The sequence below is a fragment of the Centruroides sculpturatus genome, unplaced genomic scaffold, assembly GCF_000671375.1.
Source record: "Centruroides sculpturatus isolate CEXI.00-Female unplaced genomic scaffold, Cexi_2.0 scaffold878, whole genome shotgun sequence".
Classification (NCBI taxonomy): Eukaryota; Metazoa; Arthropoda; class Arachnida; order Scorpiones; family Buthidae; genus Centruroides; species Centruroides sculpturatus.
Genome location: NW_019385132.1, coordinates 43,097 through 61,546, shown reverse-complemented (window position 1 = coordinate 61,546; position 18,450 = coordinate 43,097). Strand labels below are relative to the sequence as shown.

Sequence of the window (18,450 nt, the reverse complement as noted above, 5' to 3'; positions counted from 1 at the left end):
CTGTAGTATCATTAATGGTAGTTGTTGTATGTGTACTATTATCAATGCTTGTTGCTGGATTATCCTGACAGGTTACACGATCTTCATTAATGTTAAATGTTTCTGTCTGTTGATGTATTTGATCAGCAACCTGTTGTTTGTTAAGTTCAAGTGTTGTTTGTGGGATAAGGTTGTTGTGTATAATTGTTTGTTTTTGATCGACAATCCTTTGTTCGGTGACAGTGAGATGAGGATATTGTTGTGTGAATCTATGGTGTAGTTGTTGTCTGTATGCTGTCATGTTTGTTTCGAATCTTGTGATGGTGTAGTAAGTACGGATGATAAACTCGTTCATTTCTGTTGTCCATTTCATCTGTTGGCGTGGTTTTCTAGCCTTTGTGGTCTGTGGATGCATTGCCAAAGAAACACCAAGGCTAGGTTGATTCCTCACATCTGTTGAGGGCATTGCAGTAGCCATGCTTGGGCCATTGCTGCTTTCGCCACCGGTAACCAATGGAGACTGTGGCCTATTTTTCGAACATGAGCCTCTGCCTAACCCATGAACGTGGACCTTGTTAACCCGGGCGACGTCCGAGCCGGTATCACACTTTGATCTGGTTACTGCCATAATAATTATCTCCACAGAATGTGGATGTGGTCACTCTTAGCTTCATTTCTCCCCATAGACCTTACTGGCATGGGTGTCCCTACCAGGAGTTTGTGCTCCAGCCTGCATTGCTCTATGGTTCAGTAAAATTACTGGGCTCTTCTACCACAACCAGGTGGTGGCCTGACCACGGGAGAGTTATTATTATTATTATTGATTTTTCAATGTAGAATAAATTTACCATTTGGAACACATTAATGTATATTTTAAATTTTAAGGTTTCATTAAGATTCCATTATTCTGTGCCTGAAGAAGAAAATCTGTAGTTTGTCGAAAGTACTTTAGTAATGTTTCAAGTAAAATAATAATGTTGATAGACAGTATTATTATTTTTTAAAAAGTTTTTGGCATTGAAAGAAGCAATTTTGAGCATTTTACAAAAAAAGTCTTTGAACAATTTTTAAAATTTTATTATTAATAATGTAATGCTTTAAATACATTTAATTAACTATTTAAAATATGTGAAAGAAAATTGTCTGACCATATACAGTTTCTCCAAAAGGCAAAATCATCTCTTGTATGAAAATAAATTTTCAAAANTTGGCATTGAAAGAAGCAATTTTGAGCATTTTACAAAAATAATCTTTGAACAATTTTTAAAATTTTTTATTATGTTAATTAAATTATGTAATTTTCAGATATGCTGTTATTGCTAGTGGTTGTGCTAGCTGTCCAAAATTGAAATGTGAACGTCCTGGATGCGATACTTATTTCTGTTATCACTGTAAACAGGAATGGCATCCTAATCAGACATGTGATGCAGCACGTGCTCAACGAGCTCGCCACTCTTCCAATCCTCGGTCAGCATCTGTGTCTTTTAGCCAAGATTCTATTATTCAAAGTAAGCTTGCATTGTTTATATCAATTTACTGAATTTATTTATTTATTTTCTTTTATTATTAATTCTTTGAATACATTGTGATGCAGTTACTGTGTAATGTCTTAACAATGATATTGTATTGAAATGTGTGGCATTTCTGTTTTTCCTATACTAATCTTGTAATATAATTGAGATGGGTTGATAATGATGATGATAAGCGCCGAACCCAAACAGTTAGGAGAAGTTTAAATTTGGTACATAGGATACATTATGAGAACATACACTAAGAAAGGATTTTTTGAAATTCCTCCTGTGGGGAAGAGGGACAGGATTAAGACCGTGAAGAACTCGGCTGCTACTATACTATTTTAGATGCTTTTTTTGCATTTATGCAGGAAATCAAACATATTTTTAGACCCTTCTAAAAATTCTCAATGTTATTTAATGTTCTATTGTATATAAAGTTGACACAGAGAGTGCATTCGCACAAGTTTGCTTTATTTGAACTCTTCATCTTAATGTTTGATTTTATGTTCAAATTTATATATATGAATGATTCTGGAAGATCTAACTTATTTTTTGAATTTATTAAAACTGAAGAAGAACCCAGAAAGAGTTACGAAAACATTTATTATTTATCACTTAGTGATACTATGCACTGGTTAGTGGTTGCAGTGAGTCTTATCTGCTTACCACACCGGGATAATGATAAATATGCGAGAAATTGAGTTTGATATGGTTGATTTATTGAACAATTATCAACTACAGGTTTGGTGAAACCCACTCATGTCATTAATTAATGGATGGCTATAACAGGGCTAATTATTGAGTGGGGAGGGTGGTGAGTAAGTTTATAGGAGTCTGTTCTTTAAAATAATAAAAATTCACTTCCATTTTAACAAATAAAAGTATATTTCATAAACCAAATAAAATTTAAAATACACATGGATATATACAAAGTAACCTAGTAACCTAGAGAGCATTAGCTTATCTAACTATAATGCTATTACTATATATTGTGAGAGAGTTCACAATAAATATTAGTATAATACCTCAGTTATATATATATATCTTCAAGAGATGGGAATCATAGGTGATCAGGTACAAAATTAATATATATGGCGTTACTGTAGAATGTGCACAGAGGTTGGCATATAAACTCCTTTTATACAAATATTCTTTTCCAATGAGAATTAAGTAATTTGACCATCTGATGGGATGTGAAGATGAGTCTTAGTCAGATATTTAGTCATAGAGAAGATAATCTCTCTCAGGAACTAACAGTCAAAAAGGAAACGTTTGTTCTGTGTTCCCCTCTAGTTTTTTATAAAATAAAAGTTTCATATTTAATATCAAAATATTATATTGATTTAAAAGCTTATAAAAATACCAATTCAATATTCAGATTCTCACAAATATGTAAAAATTCTCTAATTAGTCTCGAAAGAGGGGGACCTAATTCTTGCACTCGATGAAAATGGTAAGATCGGCTATAATCTAATAATCTTAATCTTTGCTATCATTACTTTTTGTCTGAGCAACACCGGGTTCATCTGCTAGTATTCAATAAATTCATTCAAAATAAATTTACTTTTTGTGAACATCATAATGCATCTGTGTGTGCCTATTTGTTAATATTTAGCGTGTGTGTGTATGTCATTATAAATGACTACATATGTTTGACTACTAGTTGTGTGCCGGATTGTTAAAAATGTATATTTGCAAATACGGATTTAGATCATTAGTGTGAGAGTAGCCGGGGTTACGGAGTAGGTAGTACTCATGTAACACTTAATCGGCACAGATTCCCCGAAATCTGTCTCCGAAGTTTCGAATCGAGAGATCCGATCTTATGTCAAGATTCGTTTGACCGGGAGGGTGGTAATATTTAGGAAAAGGGGATTCAAGACTGTGAAGTCTTTATCCCAAATTGTCAGGGTCCCGACACCAGTTAATCAATCTTATTATACGCGGATTAACACGCGTATGCGATCTGATTCGGTCACGCAAACAAGAGACATCCCAATTAAAAAACGATATAATAAATTTAATAAAACAAGGAAATAAACTCATACAAAAATCTCAATGAACGAGAGATAGAACTACTACAACTAATATACAAAAGGAGATAATTAAACTTATATTATACCCTATTCGCGATCGAGAGAGAGAGCTCACAAAACATTATAAAACATACGACCTGTTTAGTTGTCGTTCATCTTCATCTCTGTATGTAACTTTGGAGATAAAGTTCATTTACTACTTCGTATGGGAGATCACTATGTGCACAAAATCCAAGTATCATTTCTATGTGCAGACTCTAGACTTATTCTGTATGTGACTCGTCTAAGGACGTTGGTCATCCGGAGGGAAACGTATGTGGAGTTTGGACACTTTCGGATCTGTCGCTGAACTCCCCAAATTCGGACTAATTTCCCTTATATCTCCTGAATTTCGACCAATCATCGGCCAGTAACTCTTTCATGAGAACGAATGAAAGGGGAATGAATGAGGGGTAGCCATTTCCCATCTGAGCAGGATTTTAACCAGATAAGGGAAAGTCAGAGGATGTTCTCTTCTGTGAAAGGAAGTAACATCTGTTATCTGCCTTTTCCCACGTTAAAACAGTATTTTTCTCACCAAAAATGAAGTAATATTTGGTGACAATATTTAACATAATTAATAAAATTATTAGCTTAGACCCAGGGGCCTTTCGGGTCTCACATTAGTGTCTAGATCCACGGATACAGATCTCAACTTTCGTACTCATTTGGTGCTGGTGCATGTGACCTTGGACCAATAGTTGATGCGTTGTGTTAGTAATGCGACATGTTTTGACTTGCACTGCATGTGGTTTTGTTTATAGTGTGAAAGTGTGCGAAATTAGAATTCACCACAAAGGCAGACAGGATAAAGTAACAAAAATTGATATAATTTTCCAATTAAACTATTTTGTGTCTTTATACAGATTCTATTTCGGGGGATTTCAACTTCACAGTACAAACAGTAGCATGCAAAATTACAGCAATAATAATAGATCGCTATATCCAAAACACTTGTACAATACAGATCCTGATTGCGACATTATATATAACCCAAAACCTTAAAACTAACCTCAATCAGGTACAATTTTATGGTTCCCTGAGGGGGGTGGGAACCCCCAAATTGTAGACCCCCCTGTGTGATCAAATAATGTCTAATGAACCGTACCCATAGGGGTACGGTTCATTAGACATTACTACGAGATATAGCTTCCTAAAATCAAGCCATGCGAGATTGCGGCATTCGTTTCTCTGCTATGCCACTTCTCTTTTTTTCCAGGTCCTGTTTACACCTTTGCTCCTAATATTTCTAGGACCTGTCATCCCATCCAAGGGACAGGGAATAGATAAGAAAGTTCTAGAAGAAAATAGAACAATAGAACAATGGATAGAAAGAAGAAATGAAACTAAACTAAAATTAATGTTTACAAAAATATAGCTTACTGCCACAATAGTTTAGTGTGACACGGGATAGCATAGATTACGTTTGTTTTTGGAGAGTGTTGAGTTAAATTAAAATAAAAACTAATGTTGACAAGAAAGTTAAGTAGTGTAATATGTACGATAGTAAATGACGAATGTGCTAAATGCAAAATTTGTGAAGTAAACTATTCCTGTAAGGGTAAAGGTACAACATTGTTAAAAAATCACCTCCAGAGGAAATATACACAAGAATATGCTTTATTCTTAAAAGAAGACTTTGCTAAGAAGAGTGCCAACAAAAACGTTCAACAGGGAACGTCTTTACAAACAGTAAAAAGAGAATTTAGACAAACATTTTTTAATGAATATATAGAAAAAGTCAAAATGTGGGATAATACAAACCCCAAATCAATAAAAATTGACTATTTAATTGCAGAAATGATAGCTTTATCTGATTTACCCTTTCAACACTTTGGGGTTCTGACGATTGATGGATCATGTTGTTCCAAATTATGTTCTAAAAGGCAGGAAATATTTTAAGGAACTTGTTTGCAGCGAACTTTACAATAAAGTGTCATCAAAAATAAAGAACATGTTGAAGGATTTTGAGAAAGTTTCCTTTACAACAGATAACTGGTCAGATTCTTCATCAGGAGTTTCATTATTATCCTTAACGTGTCATGGCATTACAAAAGATTTTATAAGAAAAAATATCATTTTGAAAGCAGAGATCCTTGATGAACACCACGCGGGAGATTACATTTTGGCAATATTTCAACGTATGCTTGAAGAGTGGGGAATCCTGAAACAGAATGTGCACAGCATGGTAAGAGATGGGGGACCCAACATGAAGCGTGCCTGCACTTTATCTGACACAAATAATATCGATTGTACAGCACATCAGCTGTATCTGGTGGTCAAAGAAGCTATTAAAAATATTGATGCAATATCCATATTACTTACAAAATGCAGAAAAAATTCAGGACATTTCAACCATTCTACAATGGCAAAGCAAGAATTAGAAAAAATACAAGTTTGACTCAATCAAAGAGTTTTAAAAGTTTTGCAAGACTTGCCGACACACTGGAATTCTAGCTATTACATGTTGGAAAGACTTGATTGCATTAAGGATTTGTTGTTGCTTTATTCTACTAATAATAAAATAGAACAGTTTGATGCCAAAGAGTGGATTTTAATTCAAGAATTAGTGAGAGTATTGCAGCCTCTGGAGGATACCACAAAAAAATTGAGTGCACAAAACATATGTATATCTGATGTTATTCCTCTAGTATGAGCATTAAATAAATTGTATGTTGAGATTCAAATTTCTGCTAATAGTGCAGAAACTCTGAACATCAGCACACCCGCTGTTGTTGACTTTTTTGTCTTCTTTGAAGAATGAATTAGATTATCATTTTTCTGAAATCGACAAAAATATATTGTTCCAAATAGCAACATTTTTAGACCCATGTTACAAAGGTAAATTCTTCATTGACTTTCTTATCTGAGATATAAAACAGAATTAATTCTTTTGAAGACAAAGTCCTTTCCAAAAAAATAGGAAACACCATTTATTAACTTTGTGTTCCAGACATTACACTTTTGGTGACTGACCTTCCCTTTTAGGCTACTGGCTGCCAAACAGTCCTTTAAAAAACACAAAAATATCCAATTAAAAATATAAACGTTTTTAAAAAACAGGAACTGGTGATATTCGGACATCTTCTCTTTTCCGTCATACCTTCTTGGGGTTGTTTTGGCTTTTATCTACAACAGAATAAGTGCTGGTAAAATGTAGATGAGGAAAGCTGACAAAGTTAATAAATGGTGGTTCCTATTTTTTTGGAAAGGACTTTGTCTTCAAAAGAATTAATCATAATTATCTCCATCGGATGAAAATTTACAAAAAAAATATAAAACAGAAATTACTTAAAGCTTTAGAAACAGAAGTAAATATCACAATTACAATTAGCACAGAAAAACCAAATGCTGTAAGAAAAGAACATTGCTCTATGGCCAATATGTTAGATAGTGACGACGAAGATGAGGAATCTGAAAACCAAATATTATACACTAATGCTAATTTGCTCATAGAATATGCTAAAGAAAAAAGATTATCAAGAGACCAAGATCCATTAAAGTATCAGGAGATTAATAGCACAAAGTTAAATGTGAGGGAAAAAAATAATAGTAATAAAATAAAACAAATAACTGAAAATAAACACAGTCCCCTGACAGCCAACTCGGCCAGGTTACAATGGGAGCAACAATGCAAAGAACCCCAGTTGGCCAACTCGGCCGTAATACAAGGGAAATACAACACAACACAAGTCCCTGATGGCCAACATGACCAGGACCCAGTGGGAGTGGTAATAAGACTGGAATCCCCAAATAGCCATTTCGGCCAGATTACAATGGGTGTTCTGAGCAATGTTGCCACGTCTATTGAATTTTCGGTAGATCTACCGATTTTGGGACTGATCTACCGATCAAAGCACCAAATCTACCGAAAAGTTTACGATAATTCAAGAAAGAAATTTTTATTTTCAATGTAGCTAAAAATTCTGAATAAAACATTTCTTTGTACCTTCATTTCTTATATATTGTAAGAGACTTCATTGCAAAGATTCTGTCTCGTTTTGTTGAGAATATCTTGTGTCTGCCCTATTCTTCAGCTAATGGAATAGAAAGAATATTTTCGTAAATAAATCTGTTAAACACGAAACACGGAAATAAACTGACTTGTGAGTTCTGAAACAATCACTGGCTTACTTCTTACTAAACAATTAATTGGATAAAAATTACTGTTACGATTTTCCTGTAAAATATAATTTAATTTCAAAAATAAGAAACAGTGTTAAAAACATACAAACGGAAGATATTGAATAATAATAATAATTATTATTAATATCCGAAAAATAAAAGATAATACTGTATTTTGTTAGAAAAATAAGGCAAAATGTACCTACTTAATTAGTAAATTATTACTGTATTTTTTTACGTAAGTGTTCTGTGTTAGTTTTTTGTTTTTAATTGTTTTATAGTGTATAATAAAATAAATGACGAAAAAGAATGTTATTGTTTATGTGCACTCCTTTCTGCCACAAAAAGTCGATTTACCGAAAAATTACCGAAATCTATCAAAAATTGCCTAATGAATCTACCGATGGCAAGTGTGAGATACACAGTGGGTCAGGGGTTAATCTGGTACTGACCACTTAATCTGTACAGGCTGGTAAAGCCCGATCTCGGAGTCGTAGGATGGCAAGGAGGGCAAATCGAGTGGGGAGTGCGTCGGTAAGTCGACAGGTTTCCTCGGATAGACAAGAGACAGGTTTAACAAATAACAAAATAAATGTTTATTCTATAACTAAAGTAATATAGGAGTATACAGTTACTGACTACAGGAGTATTACAGGCGTATTACAAGTTACTGATTATAGCTTAGATGCGGATAACATGAATTTATCTAAAAGGGAGCTGTAACTATTCACTATGCCGCGTGAGAGTTTACAAAGAGAGTTATATTGGTGGTCCGTTATACCTTATGTCGGAGGACGGTAGGCGACGATCCTTCTGGACTATGGAAGCTGGCTGTCTGTCACAGGGTTATTATGTCTTCTACCGGCTTCTCCTCGGACAGGATCGGGACGGGAGACACTGTATTCAGACCTTCCTGAGGATCGTTCGGAGGGACGATCGCCCAGAACTTCCTGTGACGATCGTTTTTATACGATCGTCGTTGGCACTGAGCCAACAGGTCGTTCACTCATTATTCTGACTAATTAGCACGTGCACGTTGACTAATTGACAAACGGACGATGTGTAAGATTCGACATCCGATCTATTTCCGTTATATTTTTTCCATCCTCTAATGAAAAAATATGTTAACCCTAAAAATTTTCGAACTCAAACCCCTCGGGCTCACAGCAAGCAAATCGGCGTGGCAACACTGGTTCTGAGTGAAACCGACAGCTGGGACGCCTAGAGAACCCTAAAATGAAGGTACTGTGACCCTGGTGCCTATGATGAAGTTCTTTAAAGCTTCTAATGTCTGTTTACTCATGTCTTTTACAAAAGTCTTTTGGAGCACAGGGCCAATGGAGGCTACACCTGTACAAAGTCTTAATGAGGGTCTTTCTTAGTGTCTTAAACTTGGGACACCTGAAGATTATGTGGTGGGGATCTTTGTCTTTGCCCAAACCACAGTCACATACTCTGTCTCCTTTGTGGAGAAATCATCTTAAGTAGGCACGGAAGTTCCCATGCCCCATAAGGGTTTGGGATAGGTGAAAATCAGGGGTGAAGTAATCCATCTTTTTCCTACTTGCAATGTCATGGGTAGTTCTTCCTGTAGATTCGCTGTTCCATCTGGCTTGACAGTCTGAAATAGTAAGTTTTTTAAGTTCCTCATGAAGCCAACAGCTGGGGAGCTCCCCAAACACTGGTTTTGTTGATGATCGTGCTGTTGTCTTTGCAAGAAGGTCGGCCTTCTCATTTCCCCCAATGCCAGAGTGGCCCCCTAACCCATGTAAAAGAGACCTTAAGGCCTTTCACAGATAGGCACTGGAGAAAGGTTACTGTTTGTGCAATGATGATCAGTTTTGTGTTTAATTTGTGGACTTGTAGTAAGGCTGTCTTGCTGTCACTAAGAATTTCCATATAAGTTTTATTTTTCTCGTAAAGTGAGTGTCTACATACTGGAAAGCCTTGAGTATTGCAAGGCTCTCAGGTTGACTGTATTATGTCCTTCCAGTTTTCTACTCATCTGCCAAATGTTCCATTCATTTGGTCCAATGATAACTGTAGAACACCCTACACCCTCTGGTGTCTTTGACCCATCTGTAAGTATTTTGAACCGTAGCTGATTTTCTTGGGTAGCGATGTGGATATTATATATAGGATGTTGGCTGCAGGCAGGGTATAGTTTATAGTGCTTGTGAGTGTACTCCATATTGTGTTTAATGATATACTTGGCTATGTTTTTAATACTTGTAGAAAGGTCAATTTCTATAGACATTTTTTACAGAATATAATAATATAATTTACTTTTATTTTTAGGAGATGATATTAAACCTTGTCCTTGCTGCAAAGTACTAATTGTGAAGATGGATGATGGATCTTGTAATCACATGACATGTAGTGTTTGTGGAACAGAATTTTGTTGGCTGTGTATGAAAGAGATATCAGATTTGCATTACCTTAGGTAATTTTTATCAGTAGTTTTAGCATTAAAGTTAGCTAATCAATTTTTATAATTAGTGAAAAGTTTGTTTATTAAATACTTTTCTGGGTGAAATAGGTTTATATCCAGATTAAAAATGTTTTGTTTAGACTTAATTTTAAGTGGATATGCAATTCATATGCTAAAATTTACTTTAGATGTTTATGATGTATTTAAATTAAAACATTATATACAATTTTAAATTTGCTTGGTAATAGTAATATAAATTGGCCAAATTTTTATCAACCTATATTAAGGCAAATTAATTTGAAACAAAGGAATTTGACTAAAGGTAGGCAGTTAAGCTGCCATCTCGTTATAAGTTTAATAATTATAAATTAATTTTTAATTTAGGATACTCTGGAAGAAAAGACTTCAGATTTTTATTGGTTTAACTAACTTTAATATAGCTTGATAAAAATCTGGAAGATTGTTTGGTATTACTAATGTATCAAAATTATGTATGTTATATATAACTTTACATGTGCTTTTGTAGTTAGGTTATTTTTAAAATATTTTCTATGTATTGTTTCCTAGCAACATCAACATTCCAAGCTATATATATATATTATATAATGTGTGTGTGTTTAAATATTAAAAGAGCAGTTAAATAGTTATTATAATGTTAACATTTAATTATAGTCCTTCTGGCTGTACATTTTGGGGTAAAAAGCCATGGAGTAGAAAGAAGAAAATATTATGGCAATTAGGAATGCTTGTTGGTGCTCCAGTAGGAATTGCACTAATTGCTGGTATTGCTGTGCCTGCTATTATTATTGGAATTCCTGTGTGGGTAGGTCGTAAGGTAAGTATGAAGTTAAAATATTTAAAAATTAACATTTAAAATAATTTATGAGAATGTAGTCATTAAATTTTAGATTCTAGACACACTGAATGCTAAGTACAATTAATTCTTAAAAAGTAAAAAAGTTATGAACTGTATACTTTATTATTACTACTCTGAGCCAGTCTGTTTCTTAGTGTTCTTCTAAATATTCAGTAATAACGATGTCAAGTTCATACTACCACTACTACTACCATCGCCACTACCACCACTACTACCACTACCATCACCACTATCACCACTACATACACTCCTTACAAGTAAACTTTGTTTTGATCATCTGATATCTATTGGTTTTCATATATATGTGTGTGTGTTGTTCAAAGTCCTACATATATCAATAGTAAAACCTCTCTTTTGTGGCCATCTCTATTTTTGATTACCTCATTTGTGACCAGAAGAAAAATTCCCAAAAATTTTCCATTGATTTAAATGGTATGTAGACCTATATTATATGACCATTTATTTTTGGTCCTTTATGTACAAATCAGTCTCTGAAATTGACCATTTGCAAAAGTTGCTTCAAATGCAATTTCTTTGCCATATGGAGCTACTTTCTATGTTCTGTTTTTAAGCAGTGATGGATTTAAAACCCACTTGGAGTTCCTCTTCATAATTTTATGGTATCAGATACTTATGAGTGTAGGCTGAAAAGTAATGCACACATGCTTGTAGAACACAAACAAAAACAAATATCAAGATCAGGCAAAAAGTACATTAAAGTACAATTCTTAAGCTTCAAAATCATATATTTATTTTTCAACATAGTCACCATTAAGGCTAACACATTTCTCCCAACATGTAACAAGTTTTTTTTATTCTGTCCTCTCTCTCATCATTACACCTCATCATCCGAGGTGTAATGATTACCTTTGAGGTCTCTCTTGAGTAGAGGAAAAAAAATCGCAAGGCACAAGATCAGGGGAATAAGGAGGGCGTGGAATCGGTTCAAACTTCAGGTTTAGCAGAGCCTCTCCAGTTGCGCGCTAGGTGTGTGGACGAGCATTGTCATGTTGCAAGATTATTGGCACCAAGTGATTATTTGTGTTAGAGGCAGTTTGGCGCCAATAATCTTACGACATGAAAACGCTCGTCCACACACCTAGCGCAACTGGAGAGGTTCTGCGAAACCTGAAGTTTGAACTGATTCCACGCCTTCCTTATTTCCCTGATCTTGTTCCTTGCGATTTTTATTATTTTTGTATAATTTACGGTAAAGCAATTTACCATGCAATTGTATATTTTTTTTCCACGTTTTTAGTCTGAGACCAGAACCTCCAGACACGTGCTCACAAACCTTTTGGTTCTGAATGAATATCCTTCTTGTCTTTAAGTTGTTGCAAATTCTGTAATACTGTATGTTAAAATAAGGGTTGTAAATATCACATTCTGTTTTGTGCCCACCTCCCTTGTGTGACCACTTTTGATTTTCCCCTACAGTAGTCACAAATGGGAGGTTTTACTATATATACTAATGCTGGCAACTTTGATCATCAGATTCATACCTAATTTTAGTATTTCATTAAGCGTTAAAAACTTTTAGTATTTGAAGTAATGAATATTTCAAATTATTCTTTAATTAATTTTGAAAATTGTCTTGTCTTTGATATTTTGCAACATTTTTTTTTTTAGAGATTGTAGATTAAAAAATAAAATGTAATTTAAATTTAGAATTATGGAAAAACAAACATTTCAGGAACTATTTTCAGTCTCAAATGAAACTTTGAATGACAGCTTAAGTAGAATAGAAGCAAAAGAAATTTGAGATTTTTATAGCTTGTATGCTTGTATAGCTATAACAATAATTACCTTGAATACCTGTAGCATGTCCAGAAATCAAGCTGTGATTGCACATCCTGACCCATACAGACACTGCACAGTGGGGCCAAATCCCAAAAAGCTGGCCAAAAGTCAAAAGCGTTATCAATTTGACTGAAAGTCAGTATTCGAGTGTTTTCGGGATCTCTGATTACGAATCCGAAGTCAAAATTTAAAATAAAAACAAAATGACGGATTTAACACGTACCACTTTTATAGAAAAAGTACAAAATAAATCCATATATTGTTTAATACGATAAAACATACAATCGGTTGATTAAAAGTTTATGCATCGTCGTCCTAAGAATAATTTGATTCGCAATCAGATGATTCAACTTTGAAATCGCTGGAGCTTCCCGTACTTGCTGGTATATGTGGCGCAACTAACAATAAAACTGCTTCTGGAAGCAACGACTTTGAGTTTTTTCGAGATAATTCGCGCAAACTCGAAATAAACGGATCGGATATTAATAATATGCGTAAAATAATGTCTTCCATTGTTTTCGCTCGGAAACTTTTCTTGCAAAATTTTCTCGAAACTTTTTAATGTATTTATTAGTAGACTCTTGAGCGTCTTCGGACATCTGCCCTATCGGCAATACCGATGAATTTATCACTTCTGCACCATGAATCAATATCTTATGTACCAAAGTTGGTATGCAGAACCACGGATATAACTGCACAAAGTAACGAGCTGTCTGTAAGGCATAATCTTGAAATTCTATGAAATCGATTTCATGGCCACACGAAATTGTCTGTAATATGACAGGGAAACGCTTAATCAAGTCCTCATCAACCCCTGTAATAGCAGCAGAAATGCTTGAGTTTTTGAAAAATCGTTGAGCGGTATCCCATCATTCGAGCTACTGAAACCAGGCTTTGGTTGATCGACTATTAGACCCAATTCTATACCGAAACCCTTCTATATATTCATTTTTCAGAGTCTTATTTGTTTATTTTCTTTATCACTACGCGCTTGCCACAGTTTGATTTCAAGCTTATACGCTACACGCAAACAACATTCAAAACACACAGACAAATTCAAGAAAAGGAGCAAAACATTCCGCGTCGTTAATGTACAAAATTCAGAAAACTATGTTTTACATTGCAAGAACTTGCAACAATGACACAATTGCAGCTAGTTGCAGCTAGTTTTAATTTTTTTCATTCAATAATACTTCCATCTACAACATGCGATCGGTCCAGTCGCAGAACTCTACAGAATTTATGAACTTTTCTCTACATGTTTAAAATTTTCTGTTGTAATCTTCCGTTCATTTTCATACAAATCATTCGTTTACTGTTATCACATAAAATATTATTATCAATTTTGTGTTACATAAAGATATTCTACATACTTGCAGCTGCAGTTTCCATTTTTTAAATTTAAATTTGATTGATTTTTAGAGATTTGGCACTCTCTTGAATATAGCGTAGAAATCTTTGCTTACTGCATGACGCTTCTAGCTCGATTGAGAGTCCCCTTTCAACTGAACTACAGTAGCAGGTATAAAGGATAGGGGGCGCTAAAGTCTAGAATTCGACCTTCGGACTCTTATCCAACCTAACCCACGACTAGAAATTACCGGTACTTAAACTCTATTTTTCGACTTTTGGCCAGCTTTTTAGGATTTGGTCCCACTGTGCACTGATTGGTACACAGGCTGTTGTCTGCTAGTTATTCTCATGGAGATCAAGCTGACAACAGCTCACACATTTTAAGTTTTTGTTCTTGAGCTTGAGGTTTGTAATTATGTATGGAAATGTCTGCTAAAGTTAAACTTTTTGCTAGTTGTGAGTAGGATTATTTTTGTTTTAAGTACTGACTTGTCAAGTCTTTTCACTTTTACTCAGACTCAATACTCAATTTAAAACGCAAGTTCAAAGTTCATATATATCTTTGAGTGGGTCTAGACATTTGTGGCTTGAATGAATGAATTCAAAAATTGGTTAACTTGTGATGATGATGATTGTTCAGCTTGTTGCATCATTTGCAATATCTCATTTAGTGTTAAATATGATAGAATTAAAGCATTTACAAGACATGCCGATGAAAAAAGAAATGCATCTTCTCATTTATCTTCTCTCCTCCTGGTTGTTAGGTCAGCCAACGAAACAGTTTCCAAAGATGGCAGTCCTTGATGACATTATGGGATAGTTCTTTGAGTATAAGGGAATTAGCTGCAATTTCTTTGAGAGTAGTGTTGCAATATTAACTTTATCTGAAATGAGATTACAAATATATTTTGTAATACACAATAAAAGCATATATATCCACATAAATGGAGAATTTTCAGGTTTTTTTGAAAGGTTAATTCTGGATTTTCCAATCATTTTCCATTCTCTTAAGCTTTGTTTGTTAATTAATGAATGTATTATGCTCATAATGTGAATCATTCAATTTTTTAGAAAGTATTCAAAAGAATTGTAATCTGCAGTTTTAAGTGGAATTAGTCTGAAGAAATTTTGGTTTTGTCCTATCACTAGTGGCAATACTTTCTCAGCTGAGTTGCTGTAGTGTGTATGCAGTACAGTGAGCAGTATTAGTTCATGCATTTTCCTGGAGAATGATTGTGATCATCTTCCCGAAAGAAAGATTCATCTTTTGTGCAATTTTATGACAGGTTGTATGTCAGTTGTCTAGGATCAAGTGTTCCACATGCTTGATGTTTACAAGAATGACTGCTTTGGGCTTGGAACCACCATGACCAGGATCATCATTTACAGATCTCGGACCATTTTGAAAATGTTTATGCCATATTCAAATGTCTTACCGTGGCTGAGTGTCTCATCACCATATTGTGCTTGAAATCTTCAGTAAACATCTGTGGGTTTTACACCTTGTTTCACAAGAAACTTCATTACAACTCACTGTTCCACAAGAGAACTAACAACACTGTTGTTCACCATTTTGAATAACTCTCATGTGACTGTCCTGAGATGGTCATGCTGCCTACAATGGCACACTTTCCACTTATTAGTACAATTAGTAGAGCCACATTAGCATCTCTTCCTGTACCTGTAAAACTTCAAGTCCTGGTTTGACTTGAATGTCCCTCATAATTATTCTTAATTTTCTTCACTTTTTCTGTACACTTACATGCCCACATGTTTAGTAAATATGAATTATTTAGTTATTTATAGTGATTGTAAAATTGTATTTTACAGAATTCATGAAAAATTTCTGGTTATTTGTTTACAAAAAAGTTGAAGCTGCTTATTTCTTATTCTTTATTTTTTAAAAACATTTTTATTCAAGTGATGATCTTTTGTGGCCTTCATAATCTCCAATTTAGAACAATTTAATGGGTTATTCTTGAATGACAAATATCCTTTCCATTAATAATAGATGATTTATATTGAGTTCTCCTCCTTATTGAGTTTGTCATTATGTCATTTGGATTATGTCTGAAATTATACACTGTAGCTAGCCTTTAGCTACCTTATCATCATAATTATTACTCTCTAATATATTTTTAATTTGAACACTGCAATTAGTAGGAAGTTCCACTCTGAATTTGAATGCCAATGTTTCCAAATCTATAAAACCTTATTTTAATGATTGTTACTTTTGAACATACAACTTGAATAAATTTGTTTAGACGTTCATAAAACTACTATTTTACAATTAATTTTAAGTAAATAATTCTTAAATTTTAAGCACAGTTGCTCATTACTTCTGTGCTAACAAAATGTTTGGACTAACCTTCCTAGTTGCAATTCAAATTTTGTCTTGATGAAAATTCAAAGTCTAGCAATTCACTGAAACCCTTTCAAAATAAAGTTCAAAGGAACAAAGACTATTACAAGAGAATTACTATCTTCAATCAGTACTGATTTTCAAATTTTCTTCAAAATAGTGATCTTTGTAGGATCTCACAGCTATAATAATTAATAAGCTGTAATGTACTACTACAAAACTAACTTGCAGGAGAGTTAGAGAGGACAAAATGCTTCTAATTTCACAACATAAAACAAAAATTTATAATACTATTTAATTAATAATTAAAAATCTAAAACTGGCTTTCTGAATATAATTGTTACTGTTCATGTTTCATTCAAACGGACAAAATTTCTGTTTTAATATTATTATTATTTTGAGTTTGATGAGTTTTACTCAGTTGACACCGGTGGATGTGTACTATGCTGGACCAGAGTCAAGGCATAGTAACCAAAAACAAAAATTAAAAAACTGTGTCAGTGTGTGTGTCTGTATTCAGGAATTTCCTAACAATATGACATGTATTCAATATAGTGGCCTTCTGTAGTGTGATGTATGTGTTTCTATTCAATTGTAATGTGCCCAGGCTTTTGTGTAGTGTGTATGGTATCACACCTGTAGAGGAAAGAACGACAGGTACAATAAGCACCCTTTCCATCCTCCACAGATGCTTTATTTCCTGGGCAAGTTCTGTGTACTTGCTAATTTTTTCAATGAATGAGTTTTGTATATTGTAAGTGTTTGGAATGGATATGTTTATAATGTATGTGATTTTACAGTGTATGTCAATGAGTGTGATGTCTGGTCTGTTGTAGTAAATTGTTTTATCTGTGATTATGGCAGTTTTGTCATAGTACATTTTGTGTGTATTGTTTTCCAATACTGTCTGTGGAATGTATTTGTAGTATGGTTTGTGGATGTCTAATAATTTGTGTTTTTTTGCAAGCTTTTGGTGTATATTGCTACTTGATTATGTCTGTGTAAATAATCTGTCTGTACCAAGAGCTTGCACCCAGAAGTGATGTGTTGTATAGTTTCTGGCATAATGTGACATTTTCTACATGTATCATTTGTGAATGTTGTATCTTTGAGTATGGGTTTTCTGTAGTTTTTAGTATTTATGACCTGATCCTGTATGGCAATTATGAATCTTTGAGGAATCCTTCCATCTCCCCAAAAAGGCATCCTCAATCTAACCAGCTGTTTGATGCAGTTTTGTCAACAAAATCCTGGGTCAGGTCATTAGGATGCCTACCATGGAGTGCCTTTTCAGCCCACAATTGCTTTATGGTGTTTATGCTTTTTATATGTTGTATTGTATCTGCATGCTGCATGATATGAGTGTAAGTTTAATGGTGTGTTATTTGATTCTGCTAGAGCTACTGCTTTATGTAACTGCGATGTTTCTTGTTTTTTGTAGAAAAACTCTCGCAGTGACTGTATTTGTTTATAGTGAAGGTTAACTATGTCAATCAGGTCAAGTCCGCCATCTTTACATGGAAGAGTTATTCTTTCTGTGGCGGATTTAGGATGATGATGTTTATGCTTAATAAGTGTTGTTGTTGTTTTCCTTTGGAGTTGCTCGAGATCTGTGTGAGTCCAATGTATAACTCCAAAAGAGTATGTGAGTACTGGGATGACATATGTGTTTATTGCTTTAACTGTATGTTTTGCATTTAAATGTGTTTTGAGAATGGCATATAACTTACTTTGGTATTCTTTAATTAATCTTTGCTTTATTTGTGTATGTTCTGTTAGTTTGGCCTGTTGGAATCCTAAATACTTGTAGAACTCGCCCTCTTCCATGGATTCAATAATATCTCCATTTCCAAGTGCAAAATCTTCTTTCTTCAGGATTCCTTTTTCTATGTGAAGTGTTTTGCATTTGTCTAAGCCAAACTCCATTTGTATGT

The 18,450-nt window shown here is 34.1% G+C and overlaps 1 protein-coding gene across 1 annotated transcript in view; it reads left to right on the top strand.

The window, feature by feature from the left end:
* Positions 1 to 18,450, top strand: part of LOC111635216 (E3 ubiquitin-protein ligase RNF19A-like) — a gene marked incomplete at its 3' end in the record, with an annotated part of 100,021 nt that overhangs the window by 56,243 nt on the left and 25,328 nt on the right. Inside the window, exons 6-8 of the mRNA XM_023380112.1 lie at positions 1,285 to 1,487; positions 9,992 to 10,136; positions 10,797 to 10,959. Coding sequence (XP_023235880.1) covers positions 1,285 to 1,487; positions 9,992 to 10,136; positions 10,797 to 10,959 — 511 coding nt within the window. The remainder of the gene's footprint in view (positions 1 to 1,284; positions 1,488 to 9,991; positions 10,137 to 10,796; positions 10,960 to 18,450) is intronic.